Here is a 27,240-nt window from a genome sequence, read left to right on the forward strand (position 1 = left end):
TGCTCAGTTCCGAGAGGGAATGTCTCAAGAGCAAGTGCTCCAAGAGAGAAGAAGTGGAAGCTGGCAGTCCTCTTACAAAGAGCAAGCCTGGAACTGGTCACAGCATCATTTTCCAGCATTCTATTCACTAAGCTGCCAGAGGGCCTGCCCAGATTCAGGGAAAGAGGAAATAAACTGCGAGTCTTGCTGGCACTCTTGATGCAGTTATCCTGAAGCCACTATATTTACACTTTTTAAAAAAAATCCAGGATCCAATCCAGGTTCATACACTCCTCTTGATTGTCATGCCTATTTTTATTTAATACAGACTTACACTTTTATTTATTAACCCATGCCAGTTGTCTGGTAAAATGTATCATATTCTGGATTTGTCTGGCCATTCCTTCATATTAACCATTGTTAGCAAAAATATTTCATAGGTGATATGGTTACATATGGCATCCTTATGTTAGATGGTGATGATAAATTTGGTCATTAAATTTGGTCATTAAATTGAGAAGGTGACTGCCAGAACTTTCCACTGTAGTGTTCCCTTTTGTAATTAGCAAGTTACCTAATAGTGTAATCTGCCATTCCCTCACAACACTCTTTCATCCAATGGTATGGTCAACTATTGTTAATCCTTACCTGATGCAATTTTACACTGGAGGTCACAAAATTATAATTTTCTTTCTTTTTTTTTTTTTTTTTTGAGACGGAGTTTCCTTGTTACCCAGGCTGGAGTGCAACGGTGCAATCTCAGCTCACCGCAACCTCCACCTCCCAGGTTCAAGCAGTTCTCCTGCCTCAGCCTCCCGAGTAGCTGGGATTACAGACATGTGCAACCATGCCCGGCTAATCTTGTATTTTTAGTAGAGATGGAGTTTCTCCATGTTGGTCAGACTGGTCTCAAACTCCCAACCTCAGGAGATCTGCTGGCCTCGGTCTCCCAAAGTGCTGGGATTACAGGCATGAGCCACTGTGCCCAGCAAAATTATAATTTTCTAATTCAACCATTCATTTTTCATTTTCTAGTTGGCATTCTTCTGTAAAAAAAGAGTTTTCCCTTTTTCTCTTCTCTCCCTCTCTTTTTTATTGAAATTTTTATTGAGATAATAGTAGATTCACATGTAGCTCTAAGAAAGAAATATATACACCTACCGTGTACCCACAAAAATAAAAATTTTAAAAAAAGAAATAGTACTGAGAGATCCCTTATACGCTTTGCCTAGTTTCCCCCAATGGTAGCATTTTACAAAACTATAGCATAAAATCAAAATCAGGATACTGACATTGACACAACCCACCTATGTTATTCAGATTTCCCAGTTTTACTTGCATTCGCTTGCAGGTATGTGCATGTGCGTCTGTGTGTTAAGTTCTACACAATTTGATCACATGTACAGGTTCATCTACCTACTGTCACAGTCAAGATACTGAATAGCTCTAGATCCCTCGTGGTGCCTTTGCAAACACCACCAGCCTGTACCCTCTCTGGTCTACATTTCTTTTTTACTATCGCTATGGACTCACGGATTTTCTTTTTTTTTTTTTTTTTGAGATGGAGTCTCGCTCTGTCACCCAGGCTGGAGTGCAGTGGCGGCAATCTCGGCTCACTGCAAGCTCCGCCTCCCGGGTGGTTCACGCCATTCTCCTGCCTCAGCCTCCCAAGTAGCGGGGACTACAGGCGCTCACCACCACGCCCAGGTAATTTTTTGTATTTTGTAGTAGAGATGGGGTTTCACCATGTTAGCCAGGATGGTCTCTATCTCCTGACCTCGTGATCCGCCCACCTCGGCCTCCCAAAGTGCTGGGATAACAGGCATGAGCCACTGCACCCGATAGACTCATGGATTTTCTTTTGTGATCCGCTCAGCCAAATTCCATTACCATTATTACTCTTTCTGATGTTCAAATTGTCACCAACTTGGCCAGTAGAAATCCCTTCAAACCAAATCCTGTATGATTCTGACATGACCGTGTACCCTTTGAGGATATTGTTCTTTCTCTGGCACAGATTTGAAATAATTGGCCATTTCTTCAAGGAGGCATAGTTCCTTCGGTTGGAAATGGTAATGTAGAAGCCATGATCTAGGTACACTGAGGTATAGTTAATGTTCATCTTTCAGTGGGCTACCTAGGAATTTTAAAAATGATGATGTCATAGTGAAGTTGCCAAGTCAAGCTATTACAAGGCTTCTCCTTACCTTGTTATTTAAGATTTATATCTCTTAACAGTGAAAATCTTCCTAATAACATTAGCACATTTATATATTTGTTTTATCCTAAAAAAGTTTCAGAATTAGAATATCAACTTTTTTTGCCAACAGTAAACCTACTACTTACTTGCAGAAATTTCTTTGTGGAAAATAAGAAAAAAGATAGAAAACTTATATTCAATTTAAAAAAAAAGGAAAGGGAAAAATAACCCTTCTAAGTGCAACATTTAATTGCAGTTCTTTTTGTCCTTAGAATATATTCCAGTAAAAGGGGGGAAGGTTGACTTTTAAAAAGGACATAATCTACTAAAGAACCAGAGTACTATGTTCAAATATTATTTGTATTGATTAATTTATCCATAAGATTTTATCATCAATTTGATATACAGTTAGGTCCTTTTGGTTCTGTTTATTTAATTTGCTTTTTACTTTTTTTTTTTTTTTTTGAGACAGAGTGTCACTCTGTCGCCAGGTTGGAGTGCAGTGGCGCGATCTCGGCTTACTGCAACCTCTGCCTCCCAGGTTCAAGCGATTCTCCTGCCTCAACCTCCTGAGTAGCTGGGATTACAGGCATGTGCCACTACGCCCAGCTAATTTCTGTATTTGTAGTAGAGACAGGGTTTCCCCATGTTGGCCAGGATGGTCTCGATCTCTTGACCTTGTGGTCTGCCCGCCTCGGCCTCCCAAAGTGCTGGGATTACAGGCGTGAGCCACCAGGCCTGGCCTCCTTTTTTTTTTTTTTTTAAATACAATTTTATCTTTGAATATGTAAAACATTCCCATTGTTCAAAATTCAAACTTTATGAAATGATTTCCTCAGAAGTCTTGCTCCCAAACCCATCCTCCTCTACCACATTCCTATTCCCCACATACCGGTAACCATTTCATTCACTTCTGGTTTATCTATTCTCTGTATATGCGTGTTTTGCAAAAATTCACAAATATATTTAGATATTCCTATTTTCATCCAGGCACAGTGACTTATGCCTGTAATCCCAGCACTTTGGGGGACCAAGGCGGTTAGATCGCTTAAGCTCAAGAGTTCGAAACCAGCCTGGGCAATATGGTGAAACCCTGTCTCTACAAAAAATACAAAAATTAGCCTGGCATGGTGGCATGTGCCTGTAGTCCCAGCTACTTGGGAGACTGAGGTAGGAGGATCGCTTGCGCCTGGAAGGTGGAGACTGCAGTAAGCCAGGATCACACCACTGCACTCCAGCCTGGGTGACAGAGTGAGATCCTGTCTCAAACAAACATACAAAACAATTCGCTCTGTTGCCCAGGCTGGGGTGCAGTGGCCGGATCTCAGCTCACTGCAAGCTCCGCCTCCTGGGTTTACGCCATTCTCCTGCCTCAGCCTCCCGAGTAGCTGGGACTACAGGCACCCGCCACCTCGACCAGCTAGTTTTTTGTATTTTTTCGTAGAGACGGGGTTTCACCATGTTAGTCAGGATGGTCTCATTCTCTTGACCTTGTGGTCTACCCACCTGGGCCTCCCAAAGTGCTGGGATTACAGGCGGGAGCCACCGCACCCAGCCAAAACAGATATTCTTACTTTCCCTCCTTTCTATACAAAAAGTAGCATACAATATACATTCTTATACATCTTGCTTTTTTTTTTTTCATCTAAATAAATCCTTGTGAGTTCATAAAGATCTTACTCTTTCTTGTTATAGCTGTATAACACTCAACTGGGTGTATGTATCAGTTGGTATTGTCTTCTAATTCCCCCTTTTGGGGACATAGACAATTTCAAAGAATACTAACCAACTCGAGGTTACTATAAGACCACGGTAAAATGAAACAAAACAAGACCATTGCATAAATTTGTCTAATGACAGGTCACTATGCCAACCACAAAATACCAAATCATAGAACTGTCCCTGCTTTCTGTCAACATCCAATCTATAGCAGACCTCACTTCCTTAGACACCCCCACCATTACCCAACCAAAGCCCAAATCCCATATAACGAGGTCTTTTTTAACACCCTCTTACTGAGATACCACGTATTTCCCTACAGTGTGTGTTTTCCCTCACTGGAACAAGCAATAAACCCACCTTATTTAACTACAAGGTGTGTTTTGGTGATCTTTGGCTGAACAGCATTGACAGTTTAAATAAACTCTCAGAGAGCTCTTTCAATAAATTTAAAATGCTCAAAGTAATAAGAAAGCTTATATCACAGTATAATCAGCAGCATTTTTCCCCTCATTATCATGAGGGAAAAAAATAAAACAGTGGTGGATTTTGCAATCAATTAAGTCTAAGATATCATAAAATTCTATTTTCACCGAGACTACTGCCCTGAACTCTGTATTTGTATAGTTATATCACTAGTTCACATTTTCACATGGAAATTGTTTAAAACAAGACTCTCAAACTAGTATGTCCAAAAGGGGACTCTTGATTTTGGCCCCTAAACCTCTTCTGCAGTCTTAATCATTTCAGTAAACTGTACTGTCATCTACTCTGTGCTTAAATCAAAATCCTAAGACTAGTCATTAATTCTTTTCTCTTCCTCTCCAACAAGTCCATCAAGGCCTCAAGGTTCTCTTCAGATATATCTCAAATGTGTCCATGGCTCTCCACCCCCACAACCCTAAACTGAGCCACCTCATCTCTCACCCATACTACTATAACAGCCTCCCTAAATGGTTTTCTGGAGTTCACTTTGCCCCTTTATAATCCACATAGAAGCCAGAATAATCTTTTTTGAAACACAAATCCTACAAAGTCACTTCTCTGCTTAAAACTCTTTAATAGTTTCCCATTGCTCTTACAATAAAACCCAAGCTCCTTACCATGGCAACAAGGCTCTACATGACCTACATCTTGCAAACCCTTCTATCCTCGTCTCCCTCTAACTTATTCCTCACTATGCTCCAAACATACTAATATCCTTTCTGCTCCTGGAACCCCCACTAAGCCTTTGCCTGCCTCTAAGTCTGTGGACTTGTTGGAATGTTCTTCCCCCAGCTTTCTGCACAATTTATCTTTCAAGTTTCACCCAGCTAGAATATCACCTCTTCAAGGAAGTCTTCCCTGACCACTCTATTTAAAATAGACTCTACCAATTATTCTCTATTTCATCACCCTCTTTATTTCCCTCATAGCACTTTATCTAGGTAATTATTTATTAACATATCTATTGCCTGTCTCCCTCCATCTGAAGGTAGTGCCTTTACATGTGTTGCTCACTACTGAATATCTAGTACTTAGCACTATGCCTGGAGCGGTCAACAGTTACAAGATTATTTAACTTACTGCTTTATAAGTATTTTTGTACTGTGGTAATAAACAACTTAGACTTACTGATTTCTGTTATGAAATATTTCAAGCAATCAGACAAACAGAAAAATATAGCAAACACCACTATACCTAACATCAATTAGCATTTTGTTTTATTTGCCTCAATTTTTAAAAAAAGAAATAAAACAGACACAGATACATTATATAATTACTCAATCCCAATACCCTCTCTCCCTCAAACATGCCCCAACTTTGCAGGTACCCACTCTTCCAGCATTGGAGTTTGTCATTTCCACTGTATTTCTTTAGTCACTTACAACATGTTGGGCATTCACAATATACAGTATGATTTTACATGTCACATAAATAATTTCATACTGCCTGTATCATTCTTCAACTTGCTTATTTGATATTATATTTCTAAGCTTTAATTCCATAAAGATGGTTCTGTTTCGTTCATCGTGGCTGTTGTACACTATGCCATTGTATAAATATACCACAATTTATCCATTTTCCAGCTGACAAAAATTGAGGCTGCTTTCAATCTTTTGCTGCAATGAACATTCTACCTCCACCTGCATATGTGTAAGAGCTTCTCTAAAAAAACAAAACTTCCAAGTCATAAAGACATACAACTTCAGCTTGACAACATGGTGCGGAACTGTTCTCCAAATCAGTTGTGCCTATTAGTACTTCCACCAACTGTATAAAAAAATGTCCGGCCGGGCGCGGTGGCTCACGCGTGTAATCCCAGCACTTTGGGAGGCCGAGGCGGGCGGATCACGAGGTCAGGAGATCAAGACCATCCTGGCTAACACGGTGAAATCCCGTCTCTACCAAAAATACAAAAAAATTAGCCGGGCGTGGTGGCGGGTGCCTGCAGTCCCAGCTACTCGGGAGGCTGAGGCAGGAGAATGGCGTGAACCCCGGAGGCGGAGCTTGCAGTGAGCCGAGATCGCGCCACTGCACTCCAGCCTGGGTGACAGAGCGAGACTCTGTCTCGAAAAAAAGAAAAAAAAAAATGTCCGGCCGAGCACGGTGGCTCACATCTGCAATCCTAGCACTTTGGGATGCCAAGGCAGGCAGATTACTTGAGGTCAGGAGTTCGAGACCAGCATGGCCAACATGGTGAAACCCCGTCTCTACTAAAAATACAAAAATTAGCAGGGCGTGATGGTGGGCGCCAGTAGTCCCAGCTACCTGGGAGGCTGAGGCGAGAGAATCACTTGAGCCCGGGAGGTAGAGACTGCAGTGAGCGGAGATCTCGCCACTGCACTCCAGCCTGGGCAACAGGGTGAGACTCTGTCTCAAAAAAAAAAATGTCCTGTCGCTGAACATTCTCACAAACACTTAGTCATGTCAGGCTTTTTCATTTTTCCCACTCTAATGTGAGAAACAGTATCCTATCATTTTAATTTACAGGCACACCTTGGAGCTATTGTAGGTTTTGTTCCAGACCACCACAATAAAGCTAATATCACAATAAAGTGAGTCACACAAATTTTTTGGTTTCTCGGTATATATAAATGTTATGTTTATATTATACTATAGTCTATTAAGTATGCAGTATTATTCTAAAAAACAGTGTACATACCTTAACTTTAAAATATTTCATTGCTAAAAAATGCTAATGATCATGTGAGCTTTCAGGGAGTTGTAATCTTTCTGCTAGTGGCGGGTCCTGCCTCAATGTTGATGGCTGTGGACTGATCCAGGTGGTGACTGCTGAAGGCTGGGGTGGCTGTGACAATTTCTTAAAGGAGGACAACAATGAAGTTTGTCTCATTGATTGAGTCTTCCTTTCACTAAAGATTTCTTTGCAGCATGCAATGCTCTTTGATACTGTTTTACCCAGAGGAGAACTTCTTTTAAAATCAGAGCATCCTCTCAACCCCGCCACTACTTTATTAACTAAGTTTATGAAATAGTATAAATCCTTCGTTGTCATTTCAAGAATGTTCAGAGCATCTTCATCAGAAATAGATTCCATTTCAATAAATCACTTTCTTTGCTCATCCATAAGCAGCAACTCCTCATCCCTGCAAGTTTTATCATGAGATTACTGCATTCAGTCACACCTTCAGGCTCCACTTCTAAGTCTAGTTCTCTTGCTATTTCCACCACACCTGCAGTTACTACCTCCACTGAAGTCTTGAACCCCTCAAAATCATCCATGAGGGTTGGATTCCACTTCTTCCAAACTCCTGTTCATTTTTATATTTTGACCTCTTCCTATGAATCACAAATGTTCTTAATGGTATCTAGAATGGTGAATCCTTTCCAGAAGGTTTTCAATTGACTTTGCCCAGACCCATCACAGCATCACTACCTACGACAGTTTTAACCTTACGGAAAGTATTTTCTGAATAAGACCTGACAGTCAAAATTACTTCTTGATCCATGGGCTGCAGAAGGAATGTTATGTTAGCAGGCATGAAAACAACATTAATCTCCTTGACATTTCCATCAGCACTCTTAGGTGGGACTAGGTGCACTGTCAATGAGCAGTAGTATTTTGAAAGGAATACATATTTTTTTTCTGAGAAGTTGGCCTCAACAGTGGGTTTAAAATATTCAGTAAACCATTCTGTAAACAAATGTGCTATCATCCAGGAGTCGTTGTTCCACTTACAGAGCATAGGCAGAGTAGATTTAGCATAATACCTTTTTTTTTTTTTGAGACAGAGTCTCGCTCCATTGACCAGGCTGGAGTGCAGTGGTGCGATCTCGGCTCACTGCAACCTCTGCCTCCCAGATCCAAGCGATTCTCCTGCCTCAGCCTCCCAAGTAGCTGGGATTAAAGGCGCCCACCACCATGCCCAGCTAATTTTTTGTATTTTTTAGTAGAGATGGGGTTTCACCATGTTGGTCAGCCTGGTCTTGAACTCCTGACCTCAGGTGATCCACCCGCCTTGGTCTCCCAAAGTGCTGAGGGATTACAGACATGAGCCACCACGCCCGGCTGATTTAACATAATTCTTAAGGGCCCTAGGATTTTCAGAATGGTAAAGGGGCACTGGCTTCAACTTCAAGCCACCAGCTGCACTAGCCCCTAACAAAAGAGTCAGACTGTCCTTTGAAGCTTTGAGGCCAGGCATTGACTTCTCCTCTCTAAATATGAAAGTCCTCCATGGCATCTTCTTCAGTAGAAGGCTGTTACATTGAAAATCTGTTGTTCAGTGTAGCCACCTTCATCAAGGATCTTAGTTAGATCTTCTGGATAACTTGCTGCAGTTTCTACAATCAGCACTTGTAGCTTCACTTTGCACTTTTATGTTACGGAGCCTTTCCTTAAGCCGCATAAATCAACTTCTGCTAGCTTCAAATTTCTCTTCTGCAGCTTCCTCACCTCTCAGCCTTCACAGAACTGAAAGAGTTGGGGCCTTGTTCTGGATTAGGCTTTGGCTTAAGAGAATGTCATGGGCCGGGTGCGGTGGCTCACGCCTGTAATCCCAGCACTTTGGGAGGCCGAGACAGGTGGATCACGAGGTGAGGAGATCGAGACCATCCTGGCTAACACAGTGAAACCCCATCTCTACTAAAAATACAAAAAAATTAGCTGGGCGTAGTGGCGGGCACCTGTAGTCCCAGCTACTCACAAGGCTGAGGCAGGAGAATGGCGTGAACCCGGGAGGTGGAGCTTCCAGTGAGCCGAGATCGTGCCACCGCACTCCAGCCTAGGCAACTGAGCGAGACTCCATCTCAAAAAAAAAAAAAAAAAAAGAGAATGTCATGGCTGAATTATATTCTATCCAGACCAAACTTTCTCCATATCATCAATATGACCATTTTGCTTTCTTATCATTTGTGTGTTCACTGGAGTAGCACTTTTAATTTCCTTCAAAAACTGTTTCTTTGCATTCACAACTTGGCTGTTTGGTGCAAGAGGCGTAGCTTTCAGCCTGTCTCAGTTTTGACATGCTTTCCTCACTAAGCTTAATGATTTACAGCTTTTGATTTAAAGTGAGACATGTGCAACTCTTCATTTTAACACTTAGAAGCCATTGTATGGCTTTTTTGTTTTGTTTTGTTTTTGACACAGTCTCACTCTGCCACTGGAGTGCAGTGGCGTGATCTCGGCTCACTGCAACTTCAGCCTCCCAGGTTCAAGTGAATTCTCCTGCCTTAGCCTCCTGAGTAGTTAGGATTACAGGCACCCACCACCACACCTGGCTAATTTTTGTATTTTTTTAGGAGAGACGGGGTTTCACCATGTTGGTCAGGCTGGTCTCCTGACCTCAAGTGATCCCCCCACCACAGCCTCCCAAGGTGCTAAGATTACAGTCATGAGCCATCACACCCGGCCCCACTGTAGGGTTATTAACTGGCCTAATTTCAATATTGTTGTGTCTCAGAGGACAGAGGCCCAAGGAGAGGGAGAGAGATGGAGGAATGGCCAGTGAGAGCAGTCAGAACACACACATTTATCGATTAAGTTCACCATCTTATATAGGTGTATTTCATTTTGCCACAAAACAATCACAATAGTGGCTGGGCACAGTGGCTCACACCTGTAATTCCAACACTTTGGGAGGCCGAGGTGGCAGACCACTTGAGCTTAGGAGCTCGAGACCAGCCTGGACAACATGGCAAAACCTTGTCTCTACAAAAAATACAAAAACTAGCTGGGCACAGTGGCACACGCCTGCAGTTCCAGCTACTCGGGAAGCTGAGGTGGAAGGAACATTTGAGGCTGGGAGGGGGAGGTTGCGGTGGGCCAAGATCACACTACTGCACTCCAGCTTGGGTGACAGAGTGAGACCCTGTCTCAAAACTAAATTAATTAATTAATTAATTAATTAATTTAATAAACAATCACAATAGTAACATTAAGGCTAGGCACAGTGGTTCAAGCCTGTAATCTCAGGGATCTGGGAGGCCAAGGCAAGAGGATTGCTTGAGTCCAGGAGTTTAAGACCAGCCTGGCCAACATAATGAGACCCCACCTCTAAAAACATTTTAAAAATTAAAAATTAGCTAGGCAGGTATCTGTAGTCCTACTAGGGAGGCTGAGCCAGGAGGACTGCTCAAGCCCAGGAGTTCAAGGCTACAGTGAGCTATGATCACATTGCTGCACTCCAATCTGAGCAACAGAGTGAGACTCTGTCTCAAAAAAAAAAAAAGTAACATCAAAGATCACTGATCACAGATCACCAGAACAGATATAATAATAATGAAAAAATCTGAACTATTCCAAGAATTAACAAAATACAACACAGAGACACTAAGTGAACACATGCTGTTGGAAAAATGACCCCAACAGACTGTTGCCACAACCTTCAGTTTGTCAAACCCGCATTATCTGCAAAGCACAATAAAGCAAAGCACAATAAAACAAGGTATGCCTGTACATGTGCCTGATCATAATTGCAATTCAGCATCTTTTCAGACTTACTGGTCATTCTTGTTTCCTTTTACTCTGAAATGTTTATATTATCTGCCCCTTTTTCTTTTGGTAATATGTCTTTTGCTTATTGGTCTGTAGGTGTTCTTTAAATATTCATGGTATTAGTCATCTCTCAGTGATATGCACTGCAAATGTCTTCTTCAAGTTTGTCTTAAATGTGTCAATATTTGTCTTTAGGGTTTGCATCTTGCTTAGCACATTCTCCCACTTTCCAATATTATAAAGATAGTCTCCTATATTTCTTTTTAGTAGTTTTGCTTTATACATTTAGGTCATTAATCCACCTGAAACTGATTTTTGTGTATGGCATAAGGCAGGATCTTATTTTCTTTTTGCCATTTGGATGACCAGTTGTCCCAGTACAATTTCCTGAATAGGTCATTCTCTCCTCATTAATTTGTAAGAGCGCCTCTTGTCATACCTTAACTTTCATATATGAAAAGGTCTACTAATAGGCTCTATTCTTCCATTGCTCTGTGTCCATCCCTCTCATCTAAGGTTTAATATCACAATCATCATAATCACTCACTTGAACTGCACACTAGAATTTGCAAAGCACTTTCAAATCCATTTTCCAATTCAAATCTCAAAATAGTCCTAGGAGTTAGGCACTACTGTTCATATCCGTCTGGATGAAGAGCCGCAGGTTCATAAAGGTTAAGTGAATCATGGTCACCAGAGCGTAAGTGTAAGAACAAGGACCCAATCTCATGTGTTCAGTTAGCACTCTTTCCACCAGACTCTGTTAGGTAAGGATAGGAACAATAACTTTCAAACAGCTCTCAAACACAGCTACACTCTGTTCTCTGTTCACAACACCCAAAACAAGCACCTTGTAAATAAACCAATGCTTTAACAACTACGTTTTTCGGGACAAACATGTTCATTATGCTCATCATGAAAGTAAATTCGATTTGAAAGTAACACTGCCTTAGCTGGCCTCTTTGCTACTATTCACCTCAAGCACAGACAATGCCACTGCTGAAGTCTTTATTGTCCACCATTTCTCCTCACATCAGCCGTGTTCTCTCATAGTCACTAGCCCTGCAGTTCCAAAGACAGAATAGAGATGTGACAGCTGGACAGTTCTCTGTGTCAGGATGGAGGGAGACAGAGCCAATGCCTCCAAACTGGAACTTAACACTTTAAAACTCACATTTACACATAAGCTGTGGGACATGCTACAGAAAGCAGGGAGTGTTAAAGTGCTGTCCAAGAACCCCACACCTAGCTTAATGATAGACAAGAGTAGGTACTCCATAAACGATTTTTACTGAACAAATAAATGAAGCGCTTCATCCAGGGCCAGAACCACTGGTTTATTTTCTTTTTTTTAATAACAAATCTGCACATGTATAACCACTGATTTCAACAGGCTCTGCATAGAGCAATCAGTTGAGAAAGACAAAAAAAAAAAAAAAAAAAAAAGGCGACCCCTGACACTCAGAAGCAGGCATAGCACTCACAGCCAGGCCATGTTATTCTCCTATGGGACATAAACAATCTCACAGAATACCAACCTCAGACAAGGTTACTCTGAAATCTTCATAAAATGAGACAGAGGCCATTTCACAACTTTGTTATAAGCACAGAGAAATACATAGTGGCTATGCCACCCATGAAATCCCAAATACCCTCTGGCCAAATTGAGTGACTGCTACTCCTATAGCAATTACAGTTTTGTTCTTATACTAGTCTCCCTGCCCTATAGATAAGATTTATTCACATACCCAACTACAAAACTCCCATATTTTCTTACAGGATCTTCTCTAAAGTAAAACTCCAACCTCCTTAACCCTCCCCTTCCCTAATCACCAACACCCAAATCCTATAATCAGTTCTAACACCCTCCTAATGAAACACCCCAGGGTTCCCCATGGAGTATGCTCTCTCTTGATGCAATGAGTAATAAACCCAACTTGTTTAACTACCGGTATGTTATTGGTGGCCTTTGGGCATTGACACGGTTTAAGTCAGACATTACAAGTGTCTAAAAGTCTATGCCTTTTTCTTTCTGGAACATTCTCCCAGTCTTAGTTTGACAAAAATAAATCGCATTTCTGGAAGTCACCACTAACTAAATTTTTTTTTTTTTTTGAGACAGAGTCTCGCTCTGTCGCCCAGGCTGGAGCGCAGTGGCCGGATCTCAGCTCACTGCAAGCTCCGCCTCCCAGGTTTATGCCATTCTCCTGCCTCAGCCTCCCGAAGAGCTGGGACTACAGGCACCCGCCACCTCGCCCGGCTAGATTTTTGTATTTTTTTTTAGTAGAGACGGGGTTTCACCATGTTAGCCAGGATGGTCTTGATCTCCTGACCTCGTGATCCGCCCATCTCGGCCTCCCAAAGTGCCGGGATTACAGGCTTGAGCCACCGCGCCCGGCCCACCACTAACTAAATTAAAGAAAGGTAACAAATTCCTTTAACACCAGATACCTGGTCCAACATCCAACTCCAATTCTACCAATAAACATACTCCTACACAAAACTTTTTGTTTGTATGTGATATGCCTCCTTCTAGATAGCATGCCCTTGAAAAGCTGGGTCTGACTCATCTTTGTAAATCTGTACTACCTTACATGTATTAGAGGATTGCTAACACATGTAAACACTCTTTTATGAGTGTAACATGGTGCTTTTAAACTAATGGTAGTTGAAATATGGGTGCCTCAAAACTACAGATGTGAAACCCCAGAGAAAACAAAACCTTAATAAGGGAGAAAAATTATTTATTTTTCCCCAAAATGCTTTAGATGGTTACTTTTTTTTTTTTTTTTTTTTTGAGATGGAGTTTCGCTCTTGCTGCCCAGGCTGGAGTGCAATGGCACCATCTTGGCTCACCGCAACCTCCGCCTCCCCAGTTCAAGCGATTCTCCTGCCTCAGCCTCCCAAGTAGCCAACACAGTGAATTACAGGCATGCACCACCATGCCCAGCTAATTTTGCATTTTTAGTAGAGATGGGTTTCTCCATGTTGGTCAGGCTGGTCTCGAACTCCCGACCTCAGGTGATCCACCCTCCTTGGCTTCCCAAAGTGCTGGGATTACAGGCGTGAGCCACAGCACCCCGCCTGTTCTGTACTTTTTTATTGACTGCTGGAAGAACCCTCTCTAGACGGGGACTTTGAGCCCCATCTACAAAAGATTTTGTTTGTTTTTTCCTATTCTAGTAAACCACCCTGGAGCAGTAGAGGGAGACAGCACAGAACATTTATTCATACTCTGACCCAAAAGTATAATCTCAGTCTGGATGAACACATTAAACGACACACCATGCAATGTCATAGCCTATTTAAAGGCATTCTGGCCACTACTGTCTTCATCTTTCAACAGGAAAACGGTTTATATTCCAGAAGCAAAGATTATATTAAATTCAACAAATTCAAGTCGACACTCAGAAAGCACCTACATTTTACCGGATCCATGGGTGATCCAGCCAGATGCCTGATTCAGAAGCAGAGAGAGTTAAATGGAGTGAAAGAGGTTACAAAGTGCCATAGATGTTAAGGAGAAGTTTCCAGTAAGGATGACTGTAGAAAGAACCTTCCAGAGGCTGGGTGCGGTGGCTCATGCCTGTAATCTCAGCACTTTGGGAGGCCGAGGCGGGTGGATCACCTAAGTTCAGGAGTTCGAGACCGGCCCGGCCAACATGGTGAACCCCTGTCACTACTAAAAATACAAAAATTTGCCGGGCGTGGTGGCGCCTGTAATCCCAGCTACTGGGGAGGCTGAGGCAGGAGAATCGTTTGAACCCGGGAGGCAGAGGTTGCATGAGCTGAGATCGTGCCACTGCACTCCAGCCTGGGCAACAAGAGCGAAACTCCGTCTCAAAAAAAAAGAAAAGAAAAGAAAAAGAAAGAACCTTCCAGAATGAAAACTCCAGTTTCTCGAAGCCTGGAATCTTTAGTTTGGACAGAGACATGAGGATACACAGGTCCTTGAGTGTCCGCTATTAGGTGCCTTCAGCTTGCTTATATAAAGGGTCAAGGATCTCAAACAGAAATGCTTAATGTAACTTAAGAAATTTTTAAGTTCTCTGTGCAACTCAGCAAACCTGAGCTCACAGCCTTCAGAACAGAGGAGGATATCACTTCCTCCAGCTCTTGTGAATTTTAAAATTAAAAGTAATGAGAATGATTTCCATCACTGAACGGTTGCGAGGTGGGTGTGGCCCCCCATCCCTCCCCTCCCCCACCCCCTGCAGCGCCCTGCCTCGGTAACGTCCGAGGGGCCTGGCTGGACCTCTTAGGCCAGCCACGGCCCAGCAAGCCACTGTCACAACTGCACCCCTAACCCAACGAGCTCATCCCACATCTCGAAGGGCCCCAGCCAACTCGAACCCCGACGGCCAGGCAGCCAGGGCCGGGCTTGGGATCCATGAAGGCCGCCGACTGCGAACAAAGAAGAGGCCGGGGGTAGCCTGAGAGGCCCAGTCCGAGCTCTCTGAGGACCCGAAGGTTCCTGCAGCCCTGGGGGGGTTGTGCCCCCGGCCCGGGATCTGCGGGTGAGCCTCGACAAGCGCCAGCACGCCGTGAGCGCACCGCGTCGCGGACCTTCTTGGCGCACTGCAGGTTCTCCGCGCGCACACTGACAAAGAGGGCAGGGGTCCTGGCGGGTACCCGGAGCTGCGATCCCTCGCGCTTCCAGCCGCCCGACCCGGCCTTTACCTGTACGTCACTCAGCTCCACGCGCAGATACAGCTCGCGGTGTCGCTGAGCCCAGTAGACATGCGGCGTCAACACCTGATTCTCCATGGCCACACTGCCCAGGGCGCGGGGAGGCTCGGCTCGCTGCGCCTCGCTTCCTCAGGTAGTGCTCTGCTGGCGCGGGCCGAAAGCAGGCCTCAAACCCCAGCGCTCCTGAGCGCCTGCAACCCGGCACCTTGAGACACCCCACGCTCGCGGGCCGCGCTTGCGCAGTGACGCGCCGGGATGGCGGCGGCGCCAGCAGTGGGCCTTGGCGCGAGCCGAGAGGGGGCGGGGCGCAGGCGGGATGGGGCAGGCCTGGGCACAGAGACGCCGCAGCTCGTCGTGGCCGCCTAGGGAATTGGAATCAGCGGGTGGTACGCTCTCCCCACTCGTCTTCAGTGAGATGCTTTAAAATAAAGAAGGCTGGAGACTCAGGGGACCGATGAGCATGAGAAAGGGTTTGGGACGGATGTCTCTGGAAGGTCCCTCGCATTCTGTTTACTGAGTGCCTACTGTGTGCCTGGGTTTCAAAACTAAACACTGAAACAACAGAAGTGAGACACAGCCCCTTCTGTCTTAGAACTCCCTGCCTATTAAAAGATGCAAGTAATTACAGATGAAATAAGGATGATAATGGTGATAGGGGACATGGTGTGAGAGCAGCGTGGAAGAGCGTTCCAAGAAGGGAAAATAAAGACCAGGGCAGCGCTGCCCAATAAAACTGTAGGTGATGATGGAAATATTGCGCATTGTGCTCTTTAATACGGTAGCCGCTAGCCACATGAAGCTTTTGAGTACTTGACCTGAATAACTGAATTTTCAATTTGATTCACTTCTGTTCTTTTTCTTTTTTCTTTTCTTTTCTTTTCTTTTCTTCTTTTCTTTCTTTTCTTTTGAAACGGAGTTTCGCTCTTGTTGCCCAGGCTGGAGTGCAATGGCGCCATCTCGGCTCACCGCAACCTCTGCCTCCCGGGTTCAAGCGATTCTCCTGCCTCAGCCTCCCAAGTAGCTGGGATTACAGGCATGCGTAACAACCCTCGGCTAATTTTGTATTTTTAGTAGAGACAGGGTTTCTCCATGTTGGTCAGGCTGGCCTGGAACTCCCGACCTCAGGTGATCCGCCCGCCTTGGCCTTCCAAAGTGCTGAGATTACAGGCGTGAGCCACCGCGCCCGGTCAATTTTATTCACTTCTAATTTAAACTTAAATATCCATATTATTGGTGGCTATTCTATTGGACAGTGCAGGAGGCTGTCTCTAAAAAATAGGAAACTCAAACTAGAGACAACACTCATTTATGTCTTACTTAAACTGTCTTGTCTGTATCGGCTTTCATCCCCAAGTTCTTCTGCAGGGAAGAATTTAATGGGAAGAAATATTTCTATGAAAACTAGAATTCTGGGACAAAAATGGAACTCATATTCAATTCTGTTAGCTCCCATTTATTTAGCAAAGTGATTCTGTTAGCACCCATTTGTTTAGCAGAGGGATCCAACGATGAAAACAAATTCTGGTAGCTCTCCAGAAACATTTATCTCAGGAGTGGACAGTATGAAATATAGAGTTTTCATATAATGAATGTGCTGAGCTCACAAAGAGTTTATGATCATAGGAACTGAGGGCCATGGGAACCATCGTCAGACATTTGAGAGAGCCAACCCTTGAGAACGGGATGGTGAAATGTGAGTAGGAATTTGACCGAGTAAGAACCAGGTAGGCCGTGGAAGCACAGGGTGCTTGCTTCGTTCACAGGTGAAAAGATGTGGACCAGGTGCGGTGCCTCACGCGTGTAATCCCAGCAATTTGGGAGGACGAGGCGGGAGGATCGCTGAAGCCGAGGAGTTCGAGACCAGCCTGGGGAAAATGGCAATACCCCGTCCCTAACGAAAATACAAAAGTTAGCAGGTCGTGGTTGGCGCCCCCCTGTGTTCCGAGCTACTCGGGAGGCTGGGGTGGGAGGATTACTTAAGCCCAGGAGGCGAGATCGCGCCACTGCACTCCAGCTTGGGCGACAGTGTGAGGCCCTGTCTTAAAAAAGAGAGAGAGAGGGATATGGGAGGTTCTGCTGCTAGGGATTAAAGGCATAGAGGAGCGAGGTCGCCCTGAATCTGGAAAGGCAGAGGGTGCATTAGAGAAGTCTTTATTTGCTTCACTGAAGTGCCTATACTGTATCCCACAGACACATGGGAGCCAAGGAAGTTCCTTAACCTGGAGATGAGTAAAATCAAACATGTGCTCAGCAAGAAAGACCTATCAGAGAGGAGGAACTGGTAGTAGGCAAAGTAATTGGCGAACAATGCAATCTGCTAGGTATGAGTTGATGAAAGCAGTGACCTTGACAGTCTTGAATTTTAAAAATAAATTTTTTATGATAAAGGTATTTTTATTGTATTGTGTTTACTACATAAGATGCAATATGGGGCACTTTTTAAAAAATTGAGGTGTAGTTTAAATATAGAACATGGGTAATCTTTTCTTTTCTTTTTTTTTTTGAGAAGGAGTCTCGCTCTGTCGCCCAAGCTGGAGTCCAGTGGCGCCATCCCGGCTCACTGCAAGCTCTGCCTCTGGGTTTCAGGCCATTCTCCTGTCTCAGCCTCCAGAGTAGCTGGAACTACAGGCACCAGCCACCACACCTGGCCAATTTTTTTGTATTTTTAGTAGAGACGGGATTTCACCGTGTTAGCCAGTAACTCTTAAATATTCAGTTTAAGCTGAATTTTTATATATGTATATATCCATGTGATTATCACCTAAATCAAGATCTGGAATATTTCCAGTATCCCAGAGGTTATTTCATGTTAAAAATATCTTTGCCTCTCAGTAATTACTATCCTGATATATCACCACAGAGTCGTTTTTGTCTATTCTGTTCTTGAATTTTATATAAATGGAACCTACCGTGTCTGATTTCTTTTTTTTTTTTTTTTTTGAGATGGAGTCTCGCTCTGTCACCCAGGATGGAGTGCAATGGCGCAGTCTCAGCTCACTGCACCCTCCACCTCCCAGTTCAATTGATTCTCCTGCCTCAGCCTCCCAGGTAGCTAAGATTATGGCTACCCACCGCCACGCCCAGCTAATTTTTGTATTTTTAGTAGAGACGGGGTTTCACCATTTTGACCAGGCTGGTCTTGAACTCCTGACCTCATGATCCACCCGCTTCAGCCTCCCAAAGTGCTGGGATTACAAGTGCGAGCCACCGCACCGGGCCTTGGTTTCTTTCCTCAATATAATGCGTATGAGATTTATCCATGTTGCTGAGTGAATCAGTAATTCATTCTCTTTTAGTTTCTGGTTTTGCTCTATAGTAGTTGACTATATGAATATACCGCAAATTATCCATTCTCCTATTGATGGATATTTGTGGTGTTTCTAGTTTTTAGCTGTTATAAATAAAGCTGCTCTGAATATTTGTGTTCCTGTCTTTTGGGGATATATGCGCTTAATTATCTTGGAATAAATACCTATGAAGGGAATTGATAGGTTACATAGATGTATGATTAGCTTTAGTAGGTACACTAAGCAGTTTTACAAAGTGTTTTGGTCAATTTACATTCCACGGCAATGTTTGAAAGTTCTAGTTGCTCTATGTCCCTAGTATTTTCAGTCTTTTAATTTAATTTAATTTAATTTAATTTTTAGATTTTTTTTTTTGAGACAGAGTCTTGCTATGTTGCCCAGGCTGGAGTGCAATGGCATGATCTCAGCTCACTGCAACCTCTACCTCCCCAGTTCAAATGATTCTCCTGCCTCAGCTTCCCAAGTAGCTGGGATTACAGGTGTGCACCACCACACTTGGCTAATTTTTGTATTTTTAGTTGAGATGGGGTTTCACCATGTTGGCCATGCTGGTCGCAAACTTCTAGGTTCAAATGGTCTCAAACTCCTGGGCTCAAGTGATCCTCTTGCCTCAGCCTCCCAGGCATGAACCATGGCGCCCAGCCTAATTTTTTTTTTCCAGCACCACCCCCTACCCCCAGCCAGTCTTTTTAATTTTAGCCATCCTGGTAGTGGGTAATAAAAAATAGAATAATTTTACTTCAGCATATTTGAAACCTGAGGCTTATCAGCTGACTTCTGCCAAGGTGAAAGCCATTGATATAGAAGAAGACTGAATGTTGGCATTTTGCCTCAGATGCTTCATAAAAAAGGTCCAGTGGAGGTGGGCCTATCCAGCCTGGTTTGACCACTAGTAACATACTACAAAATGACTTATTTAGGCATGAGTTTCCACATTCATCAAATTAGGTGAATTTGATGAGTTAGATTTGGTTCCCTCTAGTGCTCTTATCAGCTGTTTCTAAATTTTTCTGCAAAGAGACCCCACTATTATAGACCCCTCTCTCCAAGAGAAATCTAACAAGAAAAAAAATAGAAATGGAGAGAAGAAAGAGTATCATTCTGGTGAACTATAAAACTGCAGGGCAGGGCTGGGCATGGTGGCTCATGCTGTAATCCCAATGCTTTGGGAGGCTGAGGTGGGAGGATCGCTTGAGTTTAAGAGTTCATGACCAGCCTGGGCAAAACAGTGAGACCCCATCTCTAGAAAAAATTTTAAAAATTAGCCAGGTGTGGAGGCATGTGCCTGTAGTCCTAGCTGGTCAGAGTTGCAGTGAGCTGTGATGGCGCTGATGCACTCCAGCCTGGACAACAGAGCAAAACCTTGTCTCAAAAAAAAAAAAAGAAAAAAGAAAAATACTCTGGAAGGTGGCAGGGGAGATTAAAAGGCAGAGCCAAGTGGCAGTCAGTGCCAAGCTGAAATAGGTAGGGCTAAGAGTTTTATGATACTACCAGTCAAATGAAAATGCAAATTTAGCTTTGTCTTTATGTCCTAGCTTCTAGATGCAGCCTTCCCAGCCTCATCTGGCCCAGGGCCAGCTCTCCCTTCTCAGAGAATAGTCACCACTAACTACAGGAAGCATTTGCTGAGTACTTGCCATGGATGAAGCTCATTCCCAAGGGTGAAGGCTGACTTCCTGCCTTTGGCAAGAGGTCATACACATCCTTGTTGTTATCTATGTATAAAATCTTCTATTCCTGGAAGAGCTTTTAGAAAATGAGCTGTAGAATTTGGCTGGATCCAAATCGCCCAGAATCACGTAGCCAGTTATCCCTGAGCAAAGTCAGGTTTCTCTAGATGGTACAAAGCTAAGTGTGGAGAGGGAGACTGACTGGATCAGTGCGGGTATCTAACGGGGAATCCTCCACAGCCAGATCATATACATGTAACCTCCTAACTCTGCCTGGAGAATGAGTATTGTAGGTAATCTTTACTGGGAAAACCTTCCCCTCTACCTGTCAATCCACAGTTCAGAAGTGTGAACTAAAAATGAAATCCTAAGCCTCACAATTGACTGAGCAGACCCCTTCTTGGCCAAGGGGACCCCAGAAAAACCTTAAAAACTGAGTTGCCGATCATGACAGGATGGGAGGTCAGACATGCCTCCTTATACCCCCTCCCTTTTGCGGTTTAGACACAACAACTGACCAGTGTTAATGTGAAAATAGAGAGCATAAGACTGATGGAACAACAACAAAAAATAAAAACAAATAATGTGTTTAAAGACTGATGGAATGGACCCTTTGTGGCAATATGATACCAAATTATAAATTAGACCTAAGGCCATGCTAGGCAAGAGGTAAGTCACACACCCCTGCACTTAAAGAATAAACCATGATTAACTGCCACAAGGTTTTTCTTTCTCTAGCAGCTAAACAAGCACTAGCCTTGAGATAATCAATATTAAAATTTCTAGCTCACTCCTCACCAGACACTGACCAACTGACCCCTTGTTCCACAAGCCATAACTATAGCTTTTATTGGACAAGAGACTGATTTCAGTAACCTTCTGCTGATAAGAAGACTATCAACCACAGATGAGTTCTGACTGGTTTAGAGAGGCTGTACATTTGAGGGCCTTTGTGTCCTGAAAAGAACTTTTGACATGTAGACCAAATTGTAATACATTTAAATGTTAAGTCTCCACTGCAAGGTGAACATGGGTCATATGTAACATATATGTTTGTTCAATATTTGTGCTTCAGGACCACCTTCATGAATATTCTTACCTCCTCCTATAACCTGTTGCATATGTATATTTAGCCAATCCATTCAGCAAAAAGCTCCTGTCCTACCCCTTCATACTTCAAGTACCTGACTCTGACCTTTACCAGAGGCTACACTTTCCAGCCTATCAGCATGGTCAGCTTACAAGCTGTAACCCTTTATAGAAAATAAAATCTCATTTTCTTTACTTTCTTTTATTTATTTATTTATTTATTTATTTTGAGACGGAGTCTCGCTCTGTCGCCCAGGCTGGAGTGCAGTGGTGCAATCTCGGCTCACTGCAACCTCCACGTCCCGGGTTCAAGCAATTCTCCTGCCTCAGCCTCCTGAGTAGCTGGGATTACCACGCCCAGCTAATTTTTGTGTTTTTAGTAGAGACGGGGGTTTCACCATGTTGGTCAGGTTGGTCTCAAACCCTTGATGTAGTGATCCACCCACCTCGGCCTTCCAAAGTGCTGGGATTACAGGCGTGAGCCACCTTGCCCGCCCCCACCCCCGCTTTTTTTTTAGACGGAATTTCGCTCTCCTTGCTCAACACTCAGGCAGGAGTGCGATGGCACAATCTCGGCTCACTGCAACCTCTGTCTCCTGGGTTCAAGCGATTCTCCTGCCTCAGCCTTCAGGAGTAGCTGGGATTACAGGCGCGCGCCACCATGCCCATCTAATTTTTGTTTTTTGTTTGTTTGTTTGTTTGTTGTTTTTTGTTTGACACGGAGTCTCGCTCTATCACCCAGACTGGAGTGCAGTGGCGCGATCTTGCAGTGGTGCAAGCCCCACCTCCTGAGTTCACGCCATTCTCCTGCCTCAGCCTCCCAAGTAGCTGGGACTACAGGCGCCCGCCACCACGCCCGGCTAATTTTTTGTATTTTTGGTAGAGACGGTGTTTCACCATGTCAGCCAGGATGGTCTCCATCTCCTGACCTCGTAATCCACCCCCCTCGGCCTCCCAAAGTGCTGGGATTACAGGCGTGAGCCACCGTGCCTGGACTGTATTTTGTTTTTTGAGACTGAGTCTCACTGTGTCGCCAGGCTGGAGTGCAGTGGCACAATCTCAGCTCACTGCAACCTCCGCCGCCTGGGTTCAAGGGATTCTCTCGTGCCTTAGCCTCCCGAGTAGCTGGGATTACAGGCACACACCCAGCTAATTTTTGTATTTTTAGTAGAGACGGGGTTTCACCGTGTTGGCCAGGATGGTCTCGATCTCCTGACCTCGTGATCCACCCGCCTCAGCCCCCCAAAGTGCTGGGATTTCAGGCGTGAGCCACCGTGCCCGGCCCAATTTTTTGTATTTTTAGTAGAGATGGGGTTTCACCATGTTGGCCAGGCTGGTCTTGAACTCCTGACCTCAGGTGATCCAACCGCTTCGGCCTCCCAAAGGCTGGGATTACAGCCACCGCGCCTGGCCTTAATTTTTTTTCTATTTTTAGTAGAGACAGGGTTTCATCATGATGGCCAGTCTGGTCTCAAACTCCTGACCTTAAGTAATCTGCCTGCCTCAGCCTTCCAAAGTGCTGGGATTAGAGGTGTGAGCCACTGCACCCGGCTTGATGGTTTTAAAAAACAGGAGTTTAGACGGGTGCGGTGGCTCAGGCCTGTAATCCCAGCACTTTGGGAGGCTGAGGCGGGTGGATCACGAGGTCAGGAGATCGAGACCATCCTGGCCAACACGGTGAAACCCCGTCTCTACTAAAAATACAAAAAATCAGCCAGTCATGGTGGTGGGCGCCTGTAGTCCCAGCTACTCGGGAGACTGAGGCAGAAGAATGGCGTGAACCCAGGAGACAGAGCTTGCAGTGAGCTGACGTTGCACCACCGCACTCCAGCCTGGGTGACAGAGCAAGACTCCGTCTAAAAAAAAAAAAAACACACACACACAGGAGTTTCTCTGCAGACGCTCTTTTTTTTTTTTTTTCTGTCTGCCACAATCCACGTAAGATGTGACTTGCTCTTCCTTGCCTTCTGCCACAATTGTGAGACCTCCCCAGTCATGTGGAACTGTAAGTCCAATTAAACCTCTTTCTTTTGTAAATTGCCCAGTCTCAGCTATGTCTTTATCAGCAGCATGAAAATGGACTAATACAACCCCCATCTCTACAAAAATTTAAAAATTAGCCAGGCATGGTAGTGCATGCCTGTAGTTCCAGCTACTCAGGAGGTTTAGGCCAGAGGACTACTTGAGCCCAGTTCAAGGCTGCAGTGAGCTATGATCATACCACTGTACTCTAGCCTGGGCAATGGTGCAAGACCCTGTTTCAAAATAAATTAAGTACATAAATAAAAGCTTAAATATGAAAAAGAAAATCAGAGGGAAAGATCTTTTTTCTTTTTCTTTTCTTTTTCTTTCCTTTTTTTGTTTGAGACGGACCCAGGCTAGTGGTATGATCATGGCTCACTGCAGCCATGACCTCCAGGGCCCAAGTGATCCTCCTGAGGAGCTGGGACTACAGATGCCACCACACCAGGCTAATTTTTGTGCTTTTCTTTCCTTTTTTTTTTTTTTGAGATGGAGTTTCGCTTTCGTTTCCCAGGCTGGATTCCAACGGTGCAGTCTCGGCTCACTGCAACCTCTGCCTCCTGGGTTCAAGCAATTCTCCTGCCTCAGCCTCCCAAGTAGCTGGGATTACAGGCATGGGCCACCACACCTGGCTAATTTTTTTGTGTTTAGTAGAGATGGGGTTTCACCATGTTGGTCAGGCTGGTCTCAAACTCTTGACCTCAGGTGATCCGCCTGCCTCGGCCTCCCAAAGTGCTGGGATTACAAGTGTGAGCCACTGTGCCCAGCCAATGTTTATACTTTTGTAGAGATGGGATCTCACTACTTTTCTTTTCTTTCTTTTTTTTTTTTTGAGATGGAGTTTTGGTCTTGTTGCCCAGGCTGGAGCGCAATGGCGCAATCTCAGCTCACCGCAACCTCTGCCTCCCAGGTTCAAGCGATTCTCCTGTCTCAGGCTCCCAGGTAGCTGGGATTACAGATGCGTGCCACCACGCCTGGCTAATTTTTGTATTTTCAGTAGACAGGGTTTCATGATTTTGGTCAGGCTGGTCTCCAACTCCCAACATCAGGTGATCCACCCGCTTCGGCCTCCCGAAGTGCTGGGATTACAGGTGTGAGCCACCACGTCCAGCGGGTCTCACTACTTTTCCCAGGCTGGTTTCGAACTCCTGGGCTCAAACCATCCTTCTGCCTTAGTCTCCCAAAGGGCCGGAACCATAGGCGTGAGCCACTGTGCCCGCCTTCTTTTTTTGTTATTACAGTTTGGTTTGAACTACATCCTGAAAAGGGGGAAGTATGGGGGGAAGTGGAAAAAGAAACTGTAGACCCACCATATCCTATAATCAATGGCTGTTAGTGTATGTGCTACATGCTTATGATCTTTTTTCTCACCAAGATTATAAACATCCCTAGAGCACAGATTACCTCCTTTTGGTGTCCTGTAGTATCTAACACAATGTGCTTTAGAAAGTAGATGTTTAAAACATATTTGTTGATGATAATACCCAGTGCTATATACAGATGGTTTTGCATCAACCTGGCCATGCTATCTCATTCATACCTCATGTGCTAGATAACTTGTCTTTTCCTGATGGGTTCCTAGAGTACAGGGCAGCAAAAAGCCAGCTAGAGTTTGTCAACCACACAAACAAGACTTGGCAAGGCCATGGCCTGACTGATTCAGCCAGTAAAGATACATTGAGCCACTTTTAGATTCAGGTAGTTTATTACTTAAATACAGTGCATAAGGAAAAATGCACAATGGTGATAGATGCTTGTGATCCTTGTCTCATACATCAAAAATGACAATACAGTTGACTCTGTATCTGTGTGTTCTACATCTGGGATTCAACCTACCTCGGGTCAAAAGTATTTAGAAAAAAACTGAAATAAAAAAATAATAGGCCAGGCATTGTGGCTCTCACCTGTAATCCCAGCACTTTGGGATGCCGAGGCAAGTGGGTCACATGAGGTCAGGAGTTCAAGACCAGCCTGGCCAACATGGTGAAACACTGTCTCTACTAAAAGTAGAAAAATTAGCCAGGCGTGGTGGCAGACGCCTGTAATCCCAGCTACTCGGGAGGCTGAGGCAGAAGAATTGCTTGAACCCAGGAGGTGGAGGTTGCAGTGAGCCAAGGTTGCACCGCTGCACTCCAGCCTGGGCAACAGAGCGAAACTTCCTCTCAATTAAAAAAAAAAAAAAAAGTCACCCGGGCGCAGTGGCTCACAGCTGTAATCCCAGCATTTTGGGAAGCTGAGGTGGGTAGATCACTTGAGGTCAGGAGTTTGAGATCAGCTTGGCCAATGTGGTGAAACCCCATCTCTACTAAAAATACAAAAATTAGCTGGGCATGGTGACGGGTGCCTGTAACCCCAGCTACTTGGAGACTGAGGTGGGAGAATTGCTTCAACCCAGGAGGCAGAGGTTGCAGTGAGCTGAACTGAGATCGCACCACTGCACTCCAGAGCCTGGGTGACACAGGGAGACTGTCACCAAAGAAAAAAAAAGTATATATGAGAGGAGGATGTGTATAGGTTACATGCAAATACTATGCCATTTGATATCAGGGACTTGAGTACCACTGATTTTAATATCTGTCATGAATCCCGGAACCAATCCCCTGCAGATACCAAGGGACAACTGTACTGAAACAAAAGGGGCCAAATGACTGCAAAGTGAATTGCGAGCTGTCCTGTTGAACAGGAGCCAATTCTAGACTGCAGACAAATGATTTTGTATTCAGCAGTGCTATTCTGAGGGAGTGGAGAGAAAGCCCCACACCTTATCAGAAACTGTGAGGAGAGGAGAAGCTGTCTCCTGACTGCCTCCCCGAGGAGGTTGCCTCCAGGTCCTTATCAGCCTCCTATTCTCTCCTATTCTCGGAACGTCACACAGCATTCTGCTAAGACTCAGAGATCCTTGGATTCAAGCCTATGCCTATGGTACACACAAGGTGGCCAGCGTTCCATGGTGAAGATGTTCCTCTACAGCTCTCTTGGGGTTTGAAAATAAGAATAAAAATCAAGAAATCTGGCCAGGCGCAGTTGCTCACGCCTGTAATCCCAGCACTTTGGGAGGCCGAGGTGGGCGGATCACAAGGTGAGGAGATCGAGACCATCCTGGCTAACACAGTGAAACTCCATCTCTACTAAAAAAAAAATACAAAAAATTAGCCAGGCATGTTGGTGGGTGCCTGCAGTCCCAGCTACTGGGGAGGCTGAGGCAAGAGAATGGCATGAACCTGGGAGGCGGAGCTTGCAGTGAGCCGAGATGGCACCACTGCACTTCAGCCTGGGTGACAGAGCAAGACTCTGTCTCAAAAATAAATAAATAAATAAATAAAAATAAATCTGAATTCCATTCTAGTCAAATCTATAATTATCCATGTGATATAAGCAAGTATTTTATCTGTCCATGGCTCTTTTTTTAAATGCATGAAATTATATATTTTTAATTGTTTGCTTTTGGGGGGAGGGGGCTCTATCTCTTCTTGTTAGGCTATTAACTGCATGCAAACAGGGCTTTATCTACTTTGTTCACTATTGTGGCCCCACCGCTTAAAATAGTGACAAGTACAAGGCAGAGATTCAGCAAACACTTGTTGAATTAATGAAATGAAGTGCAAGATATTTCTCTGTATTTTG

General features: G+C 44.3%; 2 protein-coding genes across 3 annotated transcripts in view; one reads left to right on the plus strand and one right to left on the minus strand.

Annotated features, from left to right (window-relative positions):
• The window catches only part of LOC105488410 (3-hydroxyacyl-CoA dehydratase 3), a 48,795-nt gene extending 33,020 nt beyond the window's left edge, over positions 1-15,775 (minus strand). The window contains exon 1 of one of the 2 annotated variants that reach the window (XM_011752417.3): positions 15,519-15,775. In XM_011752417.3, the coding sequence (XP_011750719.1) occupies positions 15,519-15,605 (87 nt within the window). In that variant the 5' untranslated portion in view covers positions 15,606-15,775. Of the gene's footprint in view, positions 1-1,869; positions 2,075-15,518 lie in introns of those variants that run through there. The other variant, XM_011752424.3, reaches the window with a different exon arrangement.
• Positions 15,776-17,199: 1,424 nt separating this feature from the next.
• The window catches only part of LOC105493006 (dipeptidyl peptidase 8), an 87,221-nt gene continuing 77,180 nt past the window's right edge, over positions 17,200-27,240 (plus strand). Inside the window, exon 1 of the mRNA XM_071101196.1 lies at positions 17,200-17,220. The gene's annotated coding sequence lies outside the window, so the exon portion shown is untranslated. The remainder of the gene's footprint in view (positions 17,221-27,240) is intronic.

This window comes from Macaca nemestrina, chromosome 7, assembly GCF_043159975.1.
Source record: "Macaca nemestrina isolate mMacNem1 chromosome 7, mMacNem.hap1, whole genome shotgun sequence".
NCBI classification, from domain to species: domain Eukaryota; kingdom Metazoa; phylum Chordata; class Mammalia; order Primates; family Cercopithecidae; genus Macaca; species Macaca nemestrina.